At 39.7% G+C, this 21,946-nt stretch overlaps 1 protein-coding gene across 3 annotated transcripts in view; it reads left to right on the top strand.

Annotated features, from left to right (window-relative positions):
• ITPRID2 (ITPR interacting domain containing 2) overlaps nt 1–21,946 on the top strand; it is an 85,491-nt gene that overhangs the window by 17,230 nt on the left and 46,315 nt on the right. For all 3 annotated transcript variants that reach the window (XM_089519627.1, XM_089519628.1, XM_089519625.1), the window contains exons 4-8: nt 12,578–12,627; nt 13,584–13,640; nt 16,916–16,955; nt 19,419–19,517; nt 21,183–21,391. In XM_089519627.1, coding sequence (XP_089375753.1) covers nt 12,578–12,627; nt 13,584–13,640; nt 16,916–16,955; nt 19,419–19,517; nt 21,183–21,391 — 455 coding nt within the window. The remainder of the gene's footprint in view (nt 1–12,577; nt 12,628–13,583; nt 13,641–16,915; nt 16,956–19,418; nt 19,518–21,182; nt 21,392–21,946) is intronic.

Genomic DNA, 21,946 nt, shown 5'->3' with positions numbered 1-21,946 from the left:
GGTTAAAAGCTGCAAATTGTGTGAACACTTACTTGGAAGTGAGTCCCAGTGATCATAGCAGGTTTGCTTCCAATTAAAAATGCCCAACATTGCCCCCATTCCCACTATAAAAAGAATCAGATTGCTGAGCGAATTAAATGACCCTAGTTCCCATTTGAAACTGGTTCCTGTTGTGATGTGATCAAATCTGTCATGATGAAGGGAGGCAAAGACCAAAGAACCGGTTTTTCAAGACACCAGCTAAAAAGAGGTTCATTTGAAAAAATGTGATTCCAAAGGTTGTTGAGCAAGTGGGAACGACAGTTTGGAATCGCAGTATTCTGGAGGGGAGGGACTAATGACAGAGGGGTGTTTAACATCCCTCCCCTTTTTTTGGGAGATGTCATTCCCCCCTCCTGAGTGCTGTCTTGTCATTATTGGTATGATGTTTGGTTCCTTTTTTAAAAAATAAAATAAAACTAAGTGATGAAGTGACAGAATGGTGTAGCAACTATTTGCAAAGGTGCTAAACCACTCTATTGCTTAATTGTATTTACAAAAAAGAAAAAAGAAAGAAAGAAAGAAAAGAAAACATGCCCAGTCCTCCTTCTCACAGGCCTCCCTGGGTCCTGGTGCCCTCCATTTCCGTCATCCTCCTCCTCCTCTTTTCCCTTCCCAGCCTGGCGATGTCCCACCCCTGGCCCCTAAACTCCCTTCCCAGCCTTGCCTCTGTCTCCTCTTCCTCCTCTTCTCTGCTCCCCCCGCCTTGCCCCATTGCCATCTCCTTGTCACACTATCTCAGTCTCATACTCTCTCAGCCTCAGAACACACTCTCTCAACCTCCAACCCACCCACCCACCAATTTCCAAACCAGGCTTATGTCAGATGATTGACAGGGGAGTTTAAAGCGGTGCTGCCAGTGGGAACCACAATATCCTTAAATAAAACAAAACCCTGATCACACAGGGTAAGGGGGGGAAAAAACCTTTTATAATGAGATCTAGGAGTCTCTTGAAATTGCTTTCCAAACCAGGGCAGGAGCGAATCACGAAGCGATTTATCCTGCCAGTGAGAATGACCCCATTGTTGTGTACTCACTTTTTGTGACAATGCCAAAAGATAAGGAATAATGTAATTTGATTCACTTGTACTGGAGTATTGTAGTGAAGAAAATATGCAGAACCTCTGAGAGAGAAATGTTTTCTCATTAAAAGAAGCATTGTGTCAACAATAAGCCTGTGCTTTCCAAAATGTAAGCTTTCAATTCTGCATAAGGCATTGTTATGGTGGAAGAATGCAAAAGAAGGCTGAGCATTAGTCCTATTAAACAAAGAATTTTGGCAGGTGAAACTCCCTCTTTTGTGCAACTATTTACAGATACAGGATTGGAAACTTCCTATCCTAAATGAAGCCTCACAGTGTTTAATCTAGATCCTAGAAAAAGAAACTGCTGTTTTTCTCTGGGGATGTATGAGAATTTGAGCCCATGCTAGCTCTTTTAATCTGGATTTATAATGCGTTTCCTTTTGGTGCTGTCAGAGCTGTGCAGAAGTTACTCTTTTGTTTATGTTTTCTAAGTTTGTTTTCCTTTTGTAGAAAAATGAGTTGTTTCACTGGAACTGAAAACTTAGAAAAGGCTGGCAGTTTCATATGAAACTTCTCTTGAACACTGACCAAAAAAACATAGTTTCTGAAAAATAGCAGACCGTGTTTAGGTAAGAGAGAATAAATAATCTTATTGAGGTTAGGGCAACTTATTTCTCAGTAAACATAAAAAAGAGCATATCAGGTGCTCACAGGTGTCACAGTGCAAAGCCCATATATGTCTGAAGAATAAGCCAAATAAAGCCAAAGTCACATCACATTTCGTTGAGTAAGCTAACAAAGTGAGATTGCCAGTTTGGGCTTCTGTGGGAGAGAGAGGGAGCAATGGAGGAGACCCTCTGCTTCTTCTCTTGGCCCCATTGCCTTGGAGCCGACTTAGCTGATTCAGCTTCAGGGCGATGGGGCAGAGAGCGAGCAATGGAGGGGACCCTCTGCTCCCTCTCTTTGCCCCATTGCCTTGGAGCCAGCTCAGCTGATCCAGTCCAGGGTGATGGGACCGAGAAGTGACGCAAGCAGGCAGCCATTGGCTGTGTTGGAGGGGTGTGGGGTGTGTGCCTGGTGTGAAGGGAAATTGGCATGGCACAGATGACAGGCTCTAGCAGCCCCTGCACCCTGGCTCACTTCCCCCAAACTGAGAAAAGGCCCCCTCCCAGCCCCTGAGGTCATGCTAGGCCTGGTGGGGGCGAAAGAAGGAGTTAAGGAGGGAGGGGAGGGAGGGGTAGGGGGAAAGTGGATGGAGAGGCGGCAACCTTGCAAATAAAACCACGAGTTCCAAAGTTGTGGATTTGGAGGGATGATTGTAGTCTATAAAGCACAGGGCTGATCTTCTTTTGAAACTCTTTAGTACTTTCCATTATCCAGTATATCTTTGCTATATGATCCCTAGTACCTCTTCCTTTCCTGAACCCTGCTTTGACATCTGGCAATTCTCACTCCATATATGTTAAGAGACTTTGTTACAGAATTTTAAACATTACCTTGCTTGCATGAAAATTCAGTGCAAAGTTTTTGTGATTACTGCAGTTCCTGGTGTCTCCTTCCTTGGGAACTGGAATATATACTGAGCATTTCCAGTCTGTGGGCTATTGTTTTGTTTCCCAAATTTGTTGACATGTCTTAGTTAAAACTAGAGTAGATTCTGTATCTGTAGCTGGGAACAAAATCTATTTGTATGCCATCAATTCTTGGTGATTTATTTCTCTCAAGTGCTCTGAGTTCAGCCCTCACTTCACTTTTTAAAATTTGAGATTTGTCCTCATATGATTCTTCTTTAAATGAAATATTCATCAAATTGTCCCTTTTATATAGTTCTTCCATCCATTGCTTTCTTCATCTTTTTATTCCTTCATGGTCATGCCATATATTTCCGTGTTGGTCATAGAGAACCCACTCTTGGCTTAAATTTTCTCTTGGATTTCTTAGACCTTGCTGCAGAGGTCTCTTGTTCTTCAGGCCAATAGCAGACTGTAGCACAGACCATGAACTACTAATAGCAAAAATCTGAGTAAAGTTAAAGAAGAACAAAAAGCAGCCACCATGCCAAAATACAACCTGGAAAACATCAATGAAGAATTTAAAGACAAAGTGAAAAACAGATTTGCAATACTAAGCCTAATTGACCAGAGGCCAGAAAAACTCTGGCCTAAAGCCAGGGACATTGTTAGAGAGGAAAGCAGAAAGACACTGTAGTAAAAAAAGGGAGAGAGAGAGAGAGAGAGAGAGAAAAGCCCTAGTGGATGACAGACAAAATACAGTCGGCCCTTCTTATACATGGATTTTTTATACACAGATTCAAGCATCCACGGTTTGAAAATGTTCAAAAAAAGTATAAATTTCAAATATCAAACCTTGATTTTCCATTTTTTATAAGGGACAGCATTTTGCTCTGTCATTATATTTAATGGAACCAAACCCCAGCGTATAACAAGGGTCCACTGTATTACAAGCAGTCCAGGACAGAAAAGAAGCAAACAAGAATGGTGATAGAAATAGGACCAGAATCCTGAATGCAAATATATAATGACTTGTGTGAAGGGATAAGGAACAATACTATAATAATCAATGCAACGAAATAGAAGCTAGCAACAAAAAAAGAACAAGAGACCTCTTCAACAAGACCTACTCCTGTACAGGAACATAAACAAGGAAATCCTCTAGCCCAAGCCTAGGCTGATTTTTATTGTTTCAACTTAAGAGCTTTTTTGGGAAGACATTTATTATCGTGGCAAGTTGGTGGGGGCATATTTTAATTGGAAAGTACATAGGAAACATGTAGGTGTTTTAGGAAATGGGGAGTTGGTAAAATGCCAGAGAGCGAGAGCAAGAGTGAGAGAACAGATTTGATTTCTTAATTCTAGTTTGATAGCCATCTGTACCTTACAATTTTTGGAATTTACAGTGTTGGTGCTGCTTATTACTATTGTTATTGTTATTATTACATTTATATTTCTAGTCTGCCCCCCCCAAAAAAAAAAAATTGGGACAATTCAAAGGAACAATACAATTTAATAAAAAGTACAAAAAGTGAGCATTAAAATAGAATTAAACTATTACAGTATTAAAACACATCACATATGACAAGATAAAAAATTTAATTTTTCTTAAAAACAGTTTAATTCAAAGCACTTTTAAAGCACTATCAGGTAGTCTTGTGTATTTGATGATAATTTCATTTATAGCCACATCCTATTCTAGAGATTTCTGAAGTATGAGAAGTGTTTAGGGGCAGGGTTGTTTGTAGCAGAGCTGTAGAGTGCTTGAATTGCATGCCAAGGTTTCCAAGTTCACTTCTTGGCATCTCCAGATACTGCAGGAAAGATACCTGTCAGATCCCGGAGAGAGCTTCTGCCACTCAGTGTCAAGTAATAGTCAGCTACATAGACCAATTCGGTATATGGCAGTATCCTAAATTCCTAAGTGGGCACTTCTGTGGGATCTGTCAGTACCTTTAAGAAGGCCATTAAGATGGATCTCTTCCGGTAGGCATTTCCAGACTAGAACACCCCCACTGACCTGCTTCCCCCCCCTCTCCCTTTGTCCCTTATCCTCCATCCTCATTTTTACCCTCCCCCCGGACTCCTCTTGGAATTTAATTTCTGATCTCATTATAGTGTATGTATATTAATGCTTTTAACTTTCTTTGGTTTAATCCTTTTTTAGTGTTTGATCATGTTTTTATGTTTGGGGGAGGATTGGCTATATGATTTTTACTATTGTAATCCGCTTGGATTCCCTGAAGTTAAGCAGATTATTATTATTATAGCCAATTTGGGGCCTAATTTCAGGAGACTACTGCCTCTTTTGTGTTTCTTACAGTTGCATGACAACTAGAGTTTGTTCTAAGTTCTTCCTGATGATAAATTAAAGCAGTCCCTGCTTATCTCTGCCTGCTTTGTAGCTGCTCAACCTTTTACTCATTGTAAGTAGCTGGACTTTCCCCTGTAACAGTTACAGATGGCTTCTGGGTAAATAAGGAAAGAAGTTTTCTAGATTGAACAGGGATGGATTTTATATTTTCTCTTCCCTCTGTCTTTCTGCTTCCTTGTATTTATATTTGTTGGCATGCACAGCTGAAACTCTTATGGAATTGTCTGCAAAGATGTGATGAGAGGGACACAAAGGAAAATATTTATTTATTTCTAATTTGATGGTTCCATTTATACTCCATCTTTCCTCTAATGAGTTCAAGCTCAAGGCAGTGTATATGGTTCTCCTTTACTGCATTTTATCATGCCACCAATCCTGTGAGGTAGTTCAGGGTGGGAGAGAAAGACTGACCTGACATCACCCAGTGAGATTGATCATGGCTCAGAGGTAGGGTTGCCATAAGTGAGGACCTCCAAACTGGGACAAATGTAGGGCAACATTTTCAAATGTAGGACACATTTTTATAAAAATGGAGGACACACAAAAATGAGTTTTTTTAAAAAAATGTTAATATAAATGCATGTTTTTAGGCATGATCAAAATGGAGGACATTTTGGCATTATTCTTAGACAGATGGCAGAAATGTATTTGCCCTCGGGTTCAACTGTACTTCTCAGAAGTGTGTACTTGGGCAAGGGACTGTGGTTTTTCTTCACTGGGCATGAGTTTGTAAAAATCACAGCAAGTTACATTGGCCGTGCCTCAGAGGCTTGTTGATATCAATATCACCTTCATCATCATCAATCATCATCATCATCATCATCACCATCACCACTATAATTGGCCAAGAAAGGCAGACTTGTTAGCATTCAAAGCACCATAAATACACAAAAAATGCACTTGCATATATTTAATAATAAAAAATAATGAAAAAAATTAATAAAAAACAAGGCAGGGGTGTATATATTTGATAATAAAAATTAATGTAATAAAATAAAAAAGCAATAATAAAAATTAATAAAACAAAACAAAAACAAGCATTAATAAAATTAATGATATAAAATAAAAACAAGCAATAATAAAAATTAATAAAATAAAACAAAAACAAGCAATAATAACATTAATAAAATAAAATAAAAACAAGCAATAATAAAAATTAATAAAATAAAAAATAAAAAGCAATAATAAAAATTTAAAAAATAAAATAAAATAAGTATTTTATATATTTAAAAATAATTTAAAAACCCCAAAAAACCAAGGCAGACCTAATGGCCACTGACTCAGCTTTCCTCCTCCTCCCCCTCCTCCTCCTCCTCCTCCTCCTCCTCTGCCCCAATTCTGCCCTGGCCCCTGGCATAAGTTCAGGCACCCTTCCTCCGTCTCCTTGCTCCTCCTCCTCCTCATCTCCCCCCTCCTCCTCCTTATGAAGGCTGGCGCACGTGCGGAAGGAAGCAGGCAGGCGCGCGCGCGGAGGGAGGCGGGGAAGGCAGGTGCGCACGCGCGGAGGGAGGCGGGGAAGGCAGGCGCGCGCACGGAGGGAAGTGGGGAAGGCGTGCACGCTGCCACTGGCCCCTGCTGGGGCCTGGGCGGCGCGCAAGCCCTCCCAGTGGGGGTGCGGTGGTGGCGGCGCTTCTGCTGCCCGCCGAGGAAGAGGAGGAAGGCGGAGCCGGAGGAGGAGGTGGGTTGGCGCCGCAGCAGCCGCATTAGCGGCAGCGGCAATGGCTGGAGCGGCCCCCAAACCGGGAACAAGGCACGGGTGGGGGCCCAAACCGGACCGGGAGGGGCCCCCCGAAACCGTGAATGGCACGGGGGCCGCCGGGTTATGGCAACCCTACTCAGAGGCAACTTGAATTTGGATCTCTGAAGTTGCAGGTCAAACTTGGTTGTCCTGCAAAGAGATGCTGCTGTACTTAGAATAGGTACTTGGCTGATAAACTGAATGGAATAGGCTGTTTTGCTGTCACTGGTAGGTTGGCTTTATTTACATGAGCCACTTAAAGCAATAATTTGTACAGCTATGTGTATTTTTAAAAAATCTCTGCACATAATGTCATCCCAGCTCATACATTCTTGCTATCTCCATGTGTTAAATTCAGAAAACTGATAATTGAGTATTATAACTTTCCCAAATTCTGTAAATAGGGGCATTACTGTCATTATTGGGGTAGGGGGATGAATGAAATATTCAATACTGATAAAAAAGATTATGGTTATTTTGTTAATACTTCTTCACAAGAGTGCTGCTTCTCTGAAAAATCCCCCGTTATGGTAACAGCATAGCAAATGTTGTATCCATATAGTGTCCCAAAATAAGATATCAACACTGTAAATAAATGTGACACAGGACATATTGGGGACTAGGAACCTAAAGGGGTTTAAAAAAAAAAAGCTGTTCTGTTTTAGATGTATTTTCACTTCTATAAAATCCTTCTTCCTGATCTCCCCTCCCATCATTACTTTTGTTAAATAACTTCAAGGAAACCCCCACTCCTGTGCCTATAGAATAAGTTGCTTCAAATAAATGCAGAATAATCAAGGCATTTTTCCAGAATCAAGTTTCCTGTTGACCAATATAATTCACTCCCAGACAGGCTCCGCTGACTCCAAGGCCTCGCTTCTTTCCAAATATTCAGTTTGGTCCCCAAAGGCTTTCAATGCAGATAAACAGCTTAAGTGCAAACACAGATATTCTCACCCACCCCCTACCTTCATTGTAGTGGGATAAAGGACACTGCTGCCTGTATGCAAAATATGCTAGTGGAGACTATTTTTTAAGCTATTCTGTTCATAGATGTGAATAGACTGTAGAGCTGAAAGGCTTAATTCTTCAAAGAATGTCAACTTTGTTGCTGTTTTAGCTGCCACCATGTGTATCACTGGGAATAGCCTTAAAAAAAACCCTCTGGAAATGAAATGAGATAATATGAAGTGACCATTAAGGAAGCAAAGGAGGGCAGTTTCAAAAGAGCCATTGATGATAAGTGCCATTATTTAACCTGTCACTTGAAAATGTTTATACAGTATATAAAAAAAAAAAAAAACCCAGCTGCACTCTTCCTCTAATTCTTCTCTTTTGACACAAATGTTCTTTAAGATGCACCAGCCATTGCATCTTAGACATTTGTTTACTATTAGCAACCCACCCCTTGTTAGAGCTGCCTTGCTGCTCTTTATGGGTTGTTCCCATTCTGAAGGGACACTTACAGCAGTCATTGTAGAAGGTTTGTGGTCATTACCTCCTTGAATGGCATGTTAGCTGTATGCTCATTAAGTGAGTGGGAAATGGAAATTAGGTTTCTTGAAGCAAGCTTTGAAGATGGCTTTCAGAATGAGCTCAGCTGGAGGGTGGGTTTTGGATCAAGTGCAGTTGGCTGAGGTCTAAAACACACTGCAGAAATAATCCAGTTTGAGACCACTTTAACTGTTATAACTCAGTGCTAGGGAATCCTGGGAATTGTAATTTATTGTAGCACCAGAGCCCTCTAACAGAGAAGGCTAAATGGCTCACATAACTACACTTCCCAGAATTTCCTAGCAATGAGCCAGGACAGTTAAAGCGGTCTCAAACTGGATCATTTCTGCAGTGTATTTTGGACCTTAGTTGTGCCCTGGATTTTAGTGACACATAAGTCATGACGAATGTATCTCATTGAATTTAGCGGGACCCAAGTTGAGCATGCTTAATATGGATCCAAAAGAATATTTTGTGTCTCTCACATTTGTCACTCCTCATTTTCCTCTCATTCAAAACCTCAGGCATCTGTGGCTTCAAAGCACAGAGATGGCAAATGCTGTGTGCGTGCAGATTTCCTGTCCTTGCTGCTTGCAGATGAAGATGAACTGTTTATAATATGTCTTCTCCCCCTTGTTTTCCAAATTCCTTAACTGTTATGTCCAATGATGTAATACCAGCTCCTCCTACTCTAATCCTTTCTACCTAGATCAGTTTAACCATCAAGATTGTTTACATGGCCACTGATGTCTTTAAACTGCACATGTGAATACATGTTCAAATAGTTTTTGAACATTTCTGTGGCATGTGACCTAGTGGTGCCCAGAGCAACAGAAGCCCCACAGACATCATTAGGTCAGAGACTTCTACTAATAACTATTTCTGTGTCTCATTTTGATGTGTGGGCCATATCTATTAAGAGTGAGTTGAAGTGCTTGTTTGGGATTCTTCAAAATACATTCTGTAGATATTATGTCATTTTGTATCTTTTAAAGCAGCTTCTTGTTTATCATGGCAGTACTAGTTTCCACAAATACATGGTGTCTCTGAAAAGATTAAATACAAGTTGCCCTCTTAATAGCCAGAACACAATTTCAGAAATAGGGAAAACATAAAGAACTTTTTACCTATGCAGGTTGTGTATCTCTTATCCAGAATTCTGAAATCCTCCAAAATTGAAAATTGTCCATATGGTTGGCTGAGACAGTGACACCAGGGACGTAGCCAGGATTTTAGGAAGGGGGGGGGTCCAGACTAAGTGCCACCATTATAATGGGGCTTGGGCGCGGCAGCGCAGCAGCATGCACCATTCATTTTTCTAATGGAAGGGGGGGTACAGACCCCAAGAATCCCCCCCCCCTTGGCTACGTCCCTGGTGACACGTTTGCTTTCTGATGATTCAATGTACAAAAACTTTGTTTCATGCTCAAAACTATTAAAATATTATATTTAATATTACCTTCAGGCTATGTGTCTAAGGTGTCTATGAAACAAGAATGAATTTCACGTTTAGACTTAGGTCCCATCTTCAAAATATAATTTCAGATAAGGGAGACTCAACCTGTATCTCTGCAAGCCACTTTATGTCCCACAATATTGTGACATTTTCAGTGGTCTTAAAGTTAAAGCTCACCTGACTGTCTTCTTATGGACCTTTCTTTATAGAGTATTTTAGAACAGGAGCAGTATCCATTGTTTGACTTCTGCTTCTACAGCAGTTCCCCAGAACTGCTGATGCAGCTGAGTGTTACACAAATGAGGGGGTAGGGAAAACAGCAAGAGGAGTTAAAAGATAGCCTGTACATTGCATGCTTAATGGCTGTATTTAGGGTCTATTTCAAGATGGAGATTGCAAACTGACTGAATTATCCATTGCTTCTGTATGCTGCAGTTGCTACATTACACCAGGGGTGAAGAAATTGCAGCTCATGGGCTGTATGCAGCTTTAGCCCCCTAAAGCCTCCTGACTCCTGTGCCTTTTCCCTCTCTCTGACACACATTTTATTTTACCTGGGTTAAAAATAACCTGAAAAATAGCAAAAACAAACCAACCCCAAAACTTCAATTGCATCTCATAGATTATTCTAGGAGCAGCAGAGTAGATGAATTCTCAACCCACTCCCACCCCAGAGCCCCCCTAATCAGCCCAAAGAGTTCAACAATAGCAATCATGAGTGACTTGCAATTGCTACTTCTGCATAATCTGTGTTCAGTGCTCAATTGGTGTGTTTTGAGGAGAGGGTTGGCAGCCACTCCCATTATTATTATCCAACCATGATTTACACCTGGGATTCTGAGACCAGCCCCCCTCCCCTGCCAAAAGAACCCAGACTTACTTAATACTTATATATGATTTCAGCTTTAAGTGAAACACACAGTTTCATAGTTAGGCAGAGGACCAGGAGAAAAGGGAAACATGCCATGCTTTTTCATGAGTAAAGCTGGCATATAAAGGCCAACATTCATAGCTGGGGAGCTTTTATCCCAGCATCATCAGGGTGGGGGTGGGGGTGGGGGTGGGGGTGGGGGTGGGGGGGATGAACCCAGTAAACAGACAGTGAGCTCACCTGTTTGTATTTGTCTAGTTACTTTTTATAGCAAGTTGCCCTGCTCCTGGGGTTAATGCTTTTGATATGGATGAACTCTTGAGTTGTCTAACCCATGCAATTTCATGTTGGGGTTGAGGCTGTGTTTGCACAGGGAATAACAACTATGTAAAATGGATGATGTACTATCTTAGAAAAGTGCAGTACAGCTCTTAGTCCCACAGCTGTGGGATGGGAATTGTGCAGTCCTCCAGATGTTGTTGGACTGTGGCCCCCCAGGGGCCTTTGCAAGCATAGCCAAGATTATCACAATTCCTACCTCTGTCCTACTGATTGGTAGTGCAGTCCTTGTGTGTTTGCTCAGAAGTCCCATTGAGTTTAGTGGTGTTTGTTCCCCGGTGAGTGAGTTTAAGAATGTAGTCTAAAGAAGTTACTGAAGTCAGTGGGAAGGAAGAATTAAATTACAATCACAGCAGTGTTTTTCAGATGGTGCTACATGATATCCTCACACAAAGTAATAGTTAAAAGAAATGTCTCCCAAATGGCACATGACTGATTCCTATACATTTTATTTTCATTTGTATCCTGTTCTTTTCCTGTATGTAGACTTTGGCCTGTGTATGTGAGAGACAGATAAATTAATGTGGAATATAGTTATTTTTCCTTGAAGAAGTATCCAACTTTTCTGTTGTCCAATGCAGCTAAGCCTGTAACACCAGCTTCATCTTCAGGGGTTAGCAAATGATCTCTGTTTACCTTCTTGCAGTGAAAACCTTCACCTGCAGATTTCTTCACATAAGCAGGTGAAACCTTTCACAGCACAATCTGCTGCTAAAGGAACAATGGCAGAGCAGGCTATGTGTGTTTGTTTTTCCTGGACAGTTGGCAACACAACTGAAGGACTCAAATTGACAGCTGTCATCCTGGAGATTATACTTGCCTATTTTAAAGGTCCAAGGCAATGAGATGGGATACAGACTCTGTACTACTTTCCTCCTAAAGTACTGTGGTGTAACAGTTTTTATACCATGGCTGGAGGAGCTTGAGAGAGGTGATGGCTGGATCTTAGCTCATAGGTTTAGAGTTTTTAAGAACTTCAGGCACAGTCACTGAGTAAACATCTGGCAATCCTGTTTTGCCCTAGAGTTCAATATTGAACAGTGTCGCCCCATACATATTTCCTCAGCAGGATATACCAGTAAGATCTATGGGTCTTGTCTTTAGGAAATCGGCACATTGCCAGCTACATTTTGCAGAGGAAGTATCAAAACAAAGTGGTGGAAAAGTATGTGCCTAATGCTACCAAATCTCTTATTCTGTTTGTAGCCAGCTGATAATATTTATATATAGTGTTTTTTTTCTGAAAATAAAGTGTGTGCATGCTGGATTCTCTTTGAAATTTGGAGTATGTTCAATTTTGTCTAAGCTTTCAGAATTAGGGGTAGATAAATGCTTCAAGTGTAAAAATATTTTTAAAAAAGTATATTCCTATAGGGCTCTCTTTCCCACCAGTTCATAGTTAAACAAGTTAGAAAGCTTTTTTTCCTTTTGGTTGATCACATTAATATTCTAGGGCATGTAGGATGCATGCTTAATGTTATACACACTTGTTTGGGACTAAAGTCCCATAGAGCTTACTTCCTGATCAGCCTGTTAGGTTGACAGCTATACCTCTTTTGCAACTAGTGCCTGTTTAGGGGATTGGCTTTCTCAGGACTTGCTTTGCAAGCTGTTTTTCATTAAGAAAGAGGAGGTGGCGGATGTGAGAAGTGCTGCTTTAAGGAAGGACATGAAGAAGCAACTTTTTAAAAGACAGTCATGCATGTTTTAATCTCTTCTGCATTTTCAGAACACCACTGGGAGCCTCCCTGGATGAGCAGAGTAACCCTACATTAAGGGGTAAGGATCTGATAAGTGCTCTCTGTATGTGAGTGTGTGTGTGTGTGGGGGGGGTCTGTCTCTGTGTTTTTTGCTTTGTAATGTAAGTACAATAATAATTCAAAATGCAGTTTTACTGGACTGTGATAAGAAGCTACTGAGAGAGCCTTCTTCCTTTATGTTATTTCTAAAACAGTATTGACAGGAAAGGGGAACATTATCTAGGATTTGAACAGTTAAGGAGTTTTTAATAACTTCTTCCCTGTTGTTAAAGTTAGAGCAGACACTAGTGTGTGTGTGTGTGTGTGTGTGTGTGTGTGTATGAGAGAGAGAGAGAGAGAGATTGTTGATAAGTAGCACAGTGAGAAGTAGGTCAACATTTTGGTACAATCTTTCTTGGCTTGCTCTTACTGAACTTGCCACACCTGAAAAGTTACCACCTGCGCAAACCAGAATGCAAAAGTTCAAAGTACAACAAGAATCTGCAGGTAGTGACAGGGTATATAAGAAATGCTTGCAATAGCTGGAGCTCTCTTTTTGAATACACAGGGAAGAAAGGGAATGTATGATCCAGGCCACTTCTCCCTGGTAAGATATGTGAAGTGTAGCTTAAGCTGGTATATCTGTAATGTTAGATGAGGTCCAGCAGTGCCAAAGGCCCTTGTGGATCTGAAATGGCCATTTTCTTCAGCTTGAAAACAGAACTGTTAGCAAGTATTCTTTCATTCTTCTTTCCCTGCCTCATATAACTTGTGCTAGGTGTGTTTAGTATAACAATATATAAGCTTGTGGCCTTCTGTGAGACATTACAGAGTGTTCGACTGATCTCTAAATGTTATTACCAGTTTTAACATTGTAATGTCATAGACATTTAAACAAAATTGTATGTGTTGCTTGAGTTTCAATGTGACAGTCCAGATTGTTGGTAAGCAACCTTGGCACTAGATGTTCATCTTGCCAAATTGACATCTTTTTAGGCATGCTGATGAAAAATGGTGGAAGCTTTGAAGATGATTTATCACTGGGAGCAGAAGGTGGGTGTAGTATTAAATATGCTATTCTGTATTTCAAATAAAGAAAGGGATCTCTGTGTTAAAACCAAAACAGTGTGATTTTATTTTTAAAAATTCTAGTGGCATCATGTGGGCCACATTGTTTGCAAAATGGTAAGGAGGAGAAGAGAAACACAGACATCATGAAGAAAAAATACTATGATTGGTAAATTTTGTTTTTCAGAGCTTAGATGCAAGAATTATCCTCTATATGGCATTATGTGCAGTGAAGCATTAAAATGTTAAAACCTTATTGAAGCCTTCTCTTCTCTCCTCCTCATTGGCACCTTCAAACAAAACAAAATCTTACCCTTACAGTTCCTGGAGTCATGTTTGTACGTGAGAAAAGTCATCACTTTGCAGGTCAATTATATTATTAAAACACTTCTAAAATGACCATGATCATGTGGCTTTCATATTGAGCCAATACTTCCTGGTCGAGCTCAACCCTGGAAGGAAGTGAGAGTGAGAGAGCCTTCCAGCCTAGTACAGAGATCATTCCTGTGGTTCTTGAGTAACCCACAGTGAGCTTCCATATGTCCAAAGAGATGACATGGCTTCAGCTCTCATTTTCAGAGGGTAACAGAATCAGAACTTTTGGAAGCTACTTCCCAAGAGTAACTTTTTTGTGTGGCAAGTTGCAAAGCATTCCACTTACTTTTTTACTGTTGGTAGGGTTCAACTATGCCTTTGTTCTCTCCCATAGTTGTATTATTTTAATAGATCTGTTGTGTTTTTGTTTTTATTTTATGTTTTATTCTGATTTTTTAAATTAGAAAATCAGGATATAAATTAACTAAATAATGGTTTCATTACTGTTTCAGTAATATCTATGACAGCCATTTAGTGAAAGCCAAGTAGGTTCTCCCCACATTCCAGAGAGAAGAAATGACAGTCAGACAGTGGTTGTCATGTTCATGTCTGAGCTGAGAGATATGAGTTAATAAGTTTGTAGCCTCCAGTTGGAACTAGGACTTTATACTAACCCTCTTAAACAGATTCTCAGATTTATTTATTTTTTTGCCTGTGTAAAACCTGACTGGACAAATCTGAGAAACCTTTTGAATAAATCCTAGGAAATGAGCAAGCATTATCCTCAGTTCTCTTTCTAAAAAGCCTTCATACTACTATTATTGTTTTAAGTCTAGCTGGACATATAGCTGACAGTGTGGGGGGGTTAGCAGTTGTGTGCCAAGCAATGTGAGTGATATCCTTGAGTAGAAAGGGATGGGAAGAGCAAGGGGAGGAATAAGTATTCTGCTGCTGCTTGTGGTCTTCCTCCTCCTCATCACAGATTTCAGAGAGTACCGTGTGTTACTGACTGGAGTTTTAGGCCAGCAGTAACTTGGATTTTAACCAAGAATCTAGGGCATTTCACAGATTCCTAGGTTGTTATAGATATAGAATCTAAACCATTGATGGTCTAATTAGTAACACCTGATATATTGTAAAACCAAAGTGATGGTGGTGGTCATCATCATCTGGCTGATTGATCTGAGACAACCCTATGAGTCTGTGTATGCCTTTATAATACTAGAAATGGAAGCTCTTGTTCTCTACCCTTCATGCTGCCCTAAAATGTTCAGGTACAATATCCTCTAATCTGGAGGCCCTTTCACTACAGAATTATAGTATTGTGATACCATTTTAACTGCCTTGGTTGCGTCATGTTTGGTTGAAATACCAGAGGAACCCCTTGGAAGAGTTAGCTAAATGCCCCCTCTCTAACTGCAAATCTCAGGACAAATAACTGACAGTTGAAGTGGAACCATAGTGCTTTAACTATATAATGTGAAAGGACCCTGGATTTGTCAGTTTTGCCATCTTAGCAGGATCAGGCCTTTGGCAAGAATTTTGTGGGCATTGTTATTTTTAAAACATGCCAGAGTGCTGGAGTAAAACAATTCATCTAACATCTTACTTAATCCGAAACAACCCCCTCCAGTTTTGTTCTTTCCTGTTATGAATTTTTATTATACCAGAATATATTATATTAAAAAGTTTCCCTACAGATTTTAGTTGAAAGCCCCTATGCTTACAGGAGAAACAAGCTATTTTCACTGTGTTTGGTGTGATTTATTTGAGTTATGACTAGAATTAATCACTTTTAACAAAATAAATATGCACAACAGTGGCATTCGCAAAACCAGTTAAGGGGCAGACTATGAAGAATGGGATGCCAGAATGTGGCAAGACTTTCATGGATCATTCCTGGCTCTACAAAGCTTCCTTCAAGACTGCTTCCTCCATTGCAGTTGAAAACAAAGCTCTTCTGAGATGCTCAGTATATGTCTTGGGGTTAGATGTGTATACTGAGGAGACTTCTACAGCAAAATTGCCTTTTCGGGTACCTAAAGCTGGTGCATTTCTTAGTGCCATAAAATACAGTAGGGATGTGAAATGTTTGCTCCTCCAGATGTTTTTGGATTCTTACAAGTGTTGATGGCAGAGTCGCAGTCCAACAACATCTACAGGTGTGCAGATTCCCTACCAGTAATACAAAAGACCCATTTTTATTCTACCATTATTGACACTGGTCAAGCCAACATTTTTCAGATTTAAAAATATTTATTTTTTGTGGAAGAGTTAACAGAAACTTCTTTGACAAGATACTGTTGTAGGAGAGTAGTTTAAAACAAGAAAAGAAAATAATGTCTGCTACCTGACAATGATGTCTTTCAAAAAGCAAACCTTTTTGTCTGGGTTAATTTGGCTTTGCAGTCTTATAATTGCTTTCATATCCATGGAAATTTTTGCAAATGGATGGTGTGAGAGGTTAGAGACGTCCATAGCAGATCTGAAACATACAGGAGTAGCCAATTCTTTAAAAACACCTTTTCATCCAGAACATACTATGCTCATGACTAAAAGAATCCTTCCAGGTTTATGTGTTCTCAGCTGCTTGCTTTTTCATACAAATACGTATGCTGTTCTTTATTTCTTGACTTAAGTAGTGAAGCAGTTAAACCAGGATATACACACACATTCTTTTTCTCTATTCTGCTTTTTGGTTTAAAAACATCAAATTTACATAAGCATGCATTAACACCCCTAAAGATTGCCTAATAGGGATCCCTTCATGCATCTAGTTTTTCATAATAATCTACTGTTTATGCTAGCCAATAGGCAGGCGGAGCACTGAATACAGATTGAAAGCAGCACCATTCTTTGTGGTATTGAGGGACTATTCTTGTTAGTAATGATGTATAGTCTGGTATAGGCAATTCATAATTACTTTTCTCCCTTTTTTCCTGCAGCTAATCAATTGCATCAAAGCAGTGAACAAATGGAAATCTGGTAAATGAATATTCACACTTCTCCTTTGGGAATTATGCCTGACATGTGTTAAGTGACAAGACCAATCTACAGGAAGCTTTCATTTATCTAATGGATTTGTCATCAGGAATATAAATATTTGGGACATAGCTGCAAAAAGCATTTTTCTTACCATACGTAATCTGAATGGAGTAAATGTAGGAAATGGTTTTTTAAAAGTCTAATGGTCTTAATTCAGATCACTCTGACAGTCCAAATTCCTTTAGGAGATAACACTTAAAAGTCTCACATGTGTCAAATGCCATTCCAGGATCTGGTGTATGGTATGCAGTCCTAGAGATTATGGCAAGGCTCTCTGTGCCACTATTGTGTTGCTGGAGGTTCTGAGAGAGATTCCATTTCTGGTCTTTGACTTACAGTTGACTTCAAGAGTTGAAATGATTCAAAGGGGGCTTCCATGTTAGAGAAGGATGGGAAGATGGTTCTCACCGTGTTCCAATTGAACATGAATACATATTTCTCCTAGCTGTTCTTTGGCTATATAATGTATACATCTGGACTCTATTTTTCAATTCACATGTCACACTAATCAGTCATATTCTACAGGCCCTATGTATTCTCCTTCACCTGCTTTTGCAGTTCCTGGCTCCAACCACTGCCAGAAACAAAATGGGTGCAGGGATTTTTAAACATTCATTTATGTTACACCCTGCCTTCTTCCCAGTGGAGGATTTGAGGCATCTTACAAGATAAATTAACAGAAAAGCAAAGGAAGACTGCAATCTATTATAACATTAGAACATGTTTTTAAAATAAATAGCATTTAAACAACTGGAAAGCATTTGAAAACAAAATATGGGGGGATAGCAGCCACCATTAGTAAATCCTTGCACCACAGCCAATTAATGACTAAATTTCAGCCCATAAAATAAGGAGAACTATATTCCTGGATCCTTCCAGGAAGTGCAGGTTTTTTTTCCAAAGCAAGGCAAATGGCCTTGCTTCGATGAAAATATGTGGTCTAGGTTTGAGGCAGGGAAAAGCAAGTAGTAAATTTCTTTTCTATTCTATTCTAATATTTTCCCCCTGTGAATCCCTAAGGGTTTATCCCTATGGGTTAAAATCCCCCCCCCCCCCATCTGCTGAAGCAGTTTACACCAGTACTGCATGATGATTAGTAAGAAGTAGACAAGTTGTTGCAAACCTTTGGATATGGGTCTTTCCCCTGCCTCCTGTGAGGCCAAGAGGGGGAGTTTGGCAGGTTTCTGTTTTCAGTTTTTGATGTGTCATCCACACTGAGAAGTGTGGTTGAAGGCAACTATGGTTAATTTCTCCAAGAAATTAGCAGAAATTCACCACAGTTAATAGCTACCAGATTATTTACAATAGACCATACAACTGAGGTTGAAAGGAAAGAATAGTCACAGCTTTCAAATTCCCTCCAGCTATATGTTCGGATGAAAGGGGGAGTATGCAAGCTCAAAGCTCACTCTGATACATTTCACTAAACCGTGGTTTAACAATGGGGTAGTCAAAATGTAGCCTGCTGGCCAAATGCAACCCCAAGTTGTTTTCTGCCTCCCTTTCCTCTCTAGAATTTTTATAATTGTTTAAAACTCTTTAAACTGTGTTTGCATCATGGTTTGCCATGTTTTGAAAATTGGTGACAAACTGTTAAATGTACTAAATGTGAAAAGGAATTCATTGTATATAATCAGTGGAATATGCAATATCATAACCATTATTATAGTGAATTTAATTTCCTTTTAGCTCAATATTGACAGTCAATGCAGTGGTCAATATCCTATTAACGAAAGTCAGTTTATAAGTACATTTAAGGTTTATGTAAAATCTAAATCTAATTATTAAGTACAAGTGATGGATCTTAGTAATAATGAGTTGGAAGATTTTAACTAGTAATAATACATAAATAATATTAAATTTTAGCTCATTTTAATGTATCTTACATATAGATAGCTAATTTGTCTATTTTTAATATAAACACTAATATTTTTAATATAAACACTAACCCTTTCCGGGGGGGGGGGGGGGATGCAACCCTTGAGCAGCCTGAAAGCTTGTGATCACCTCTGGTTTAGTATAATCTCCCTTTTTACTCCCTGTATTTTTTTAAAAAAATATTTCAGTATAAATAAATAAATCCCATGTGAACAAAATGAAAATAGGTTTTGTTAAAGTTCTCTGAATATGGCACGCAACAGTAGGTAGCCTTTTAGCAGAAGAAATAATAAAAGCCCAGAAAAAAATGAATAGATATTAGAAGATTTAGGATTTGGGGTGGGTGGTGGAATCATGAAGCTCTTACTTTTTAATGGAAGTGTGTTGTCATCTTCATTTGGTAAATGATGAAAACAAAATGCTTTTAAGAAAAGAAAAATGATATAATCTTGAGTTCTTCATATACCCTTGAAAGAGGAAGGAAAATTTACCCCATTTAACACTTTGCTTCATTTGTATTGCCAGTAATGGTATGTTGGCAAAGGACAAGAGGCTTCAGTTTCATCAGAAAGGGAGAAGTATGAACTCCACTGGCTCAGGGAAGAGCAGTGCAACTGTTTCAAGGTAAGCAAAGAAGTGTATTGTTTTAAATAGTCTCATAGCATCTTAGACATTTAGCTAGAGCAGATCAGAAAGATATTTGATACTGTGCTAGTACCAATAGCACAGCAATATGTCAGTTCTGAAACTTAAAAGCAATTCAGTAATTATGTCATTATATCTAATTGCACTAAAGCTATGCATTTATCCAGTTATTTTCAATGCAGGAGTGGTTACTGGACTCAAGATAATACTATGCAGTTCTTGATTCTTTCAACTGTCTGAAGACTTCATATCTAAATCATAGCTGATTTAAGATACTCTAGGATTAAAAAATGAACGCCTTTAGGTCCTCAGATTTTAGTACTTTGGGTTTCTGTTTCTTAATTAGCAGTTGTTGGCCCACCCAATCCCACAATATGTCACATCGTCAGTCATGTTTGAAATTGAGGGCACTTCTAAAAATAGTTTGATATGGCACACAATCAATTGTTTCTCAAAGAAAAAGATAGTAAAATATAACACTGACTTTACACTGGAAGAACAAGAAGGAGGGATTCAGTCTAGTCTTAGTAGGAAGTGAATTTCACAGCTAGAAAGAGCTCTGACAAGTTAGTCTCTTAAATTCCTACCAGACTGTGACCAAGTGAAGGGAGAGTCAGGGTGTCCCTCAAGGAAAGAGGGGCCAAAGCTCTCTGAAGAGGCAACAGCCTGGAAGGATATGAAAGGAGAGAAGAGAAGGAGGGGGCAGGTGGAGGCAGAGAAATAGAGAGAGGAGAATGGAATGCAGCAGCAAGGATGGGGAGAATAGGGTTTACTGGTCAGGGAGAGGCAGACGCAGAAGTGGTGGGCAGGAGGATGATATAAAAGGTGGACGTGGATAGGAAAGGAGGGGGAGCCTGAGATACCTAAAGCGAGAGGGCTGGATTGCAGGAGTACCATTGGGGAGAAGACTCTCTAGAAGCTCCAGTCTGACCCGAAGTAAAGTAAGACATCCTATGTGGAAGGGCTCCCTAGAAGAAAGGCCTAGCTTGGCTGCCTTACAATTAGAAGAGCTTATAAGAGAGTCTCTTATTCAGCTGGTAGAAGAGGAAGGGGATTGCTGGGATGTAAGAGGGTGACATTGGACAAGAGGGTGATGGAGAAAGTGGACAAAGAGATTGCAGATAAATATTTAAACCCACCAAGAGGAGTCAGCAGGAACACTACATAGAGAGAGACTGCAAGAGCAGAGCCAACATAGCTGGACCACAATAAAGGAAGCACTGGAGTTACTTGTTATGTTGATTAAAAGCACAGGTTGGTGCAAATAAAGTTAAGTTTGAGAGCAGCACAACTGGAGTCTATGATTGTTTGTGACTGTCCTAACCCCCATGTGTTTTCCCATTATTTTTAATTCAGCTGTTTTTTTTAAATGTAATTTATTTAATTATACTCCGGTGTTATTAGTTACAGAGTTTTTAAATGTATCTGTTTCTTAAAATTATGGTGTAACTGATCTTTAGAACCAGTGTTGTGAGAAACACAGAATAGAAAACAAACAAATTGACTTGGATGGTGGGAAGTGGAGGGGGAGATGCTGATTTCCATCTGGTAGCAAATTTCAGTGGGCCAGCCCTGAACCACAGGGTAAATCTGGGTAGAAGATTTATGTACATTTTTTTTACTGTGCCTTTTGTATTCATTTAGTGTGTCTGAATTATTGGAACTCTATGAGGAAGATCCTGAAGAAGTTCTCTATAATCTTGGATTTGGCCGCGATGAACCAGATATTGCTTCCAAAATCCCATCAAGGTTTTTTAATTCATCATCCTTTGCCAGGGGAATAGATATCAAAGTGTTTCTGAATGCCCAGTTGCAACGGATGGAGGTGGAAAATCCCAATTTTGCCTTGACAAGTATGTATGCTAAATTGAAAGCATGGTATCTTTCAGTGACCCACCTGTAGAGCTTTATCTAGTGGGAGGAGTTAGAAACACAGTGAACAATTATAGATAAATATTGCTGCATTGTATAAACAGACTTGGAATTTCTCCACAAAGGGACAATGTTGCTAGGTAAATTTATTGCGTTCCAAGGTTAAACTAAACAGATTGAGTTTCAGTTGCTGTAAAGCCTTTTGAAATCTGAACCTGGTCATCTGGATCATCAGGTAATAATGAGATTGGCTGCTTACTTGATCTACCATAGCTTTTACAATCTCCCCCTGTGGTAGCCATGGGTGCTGCCAGCTTTTCAAAGTGGTGCCTAGATGGGACCTATTCGTAAAACAGTGAATCCTGTTTATCAGCCTTTTCCAAATTTGGTCCAGCCAGCTGTTTTGGTGCATCTAGATATTTCCATAATTCTTGATCATTTGGCATGATAGCTGCGGGGGAGGGAATTAAGGGAGGAAAAAAATCTGGGAAGCCCAGACTGTGGAATGATGGTCTAGATCAGGATTTGGAAAAATT

This window comes from Sceloporus occidentalis, unplaced genomic scaffold (assembly GCF_023333645.1).
Source record: "Sceloporus occidentalis isolate IW3139 unplaced genomic scaffold, rSceOcc1.0.p SCAF_4, whole genome shotgun sequence".
In the NCBI taxonomy this organism is placed as follows: Eukaryota; Metazoa; Chordata; class Lepidosauria; order Squamata; family Phrynosomatidae; genus Sceloporus; species Sceloporus occidentalis.
Note: the sequence above shows the minus strand (reverse complement) of the source record. Positions and strands in the feature narration are given on the sequence as shown.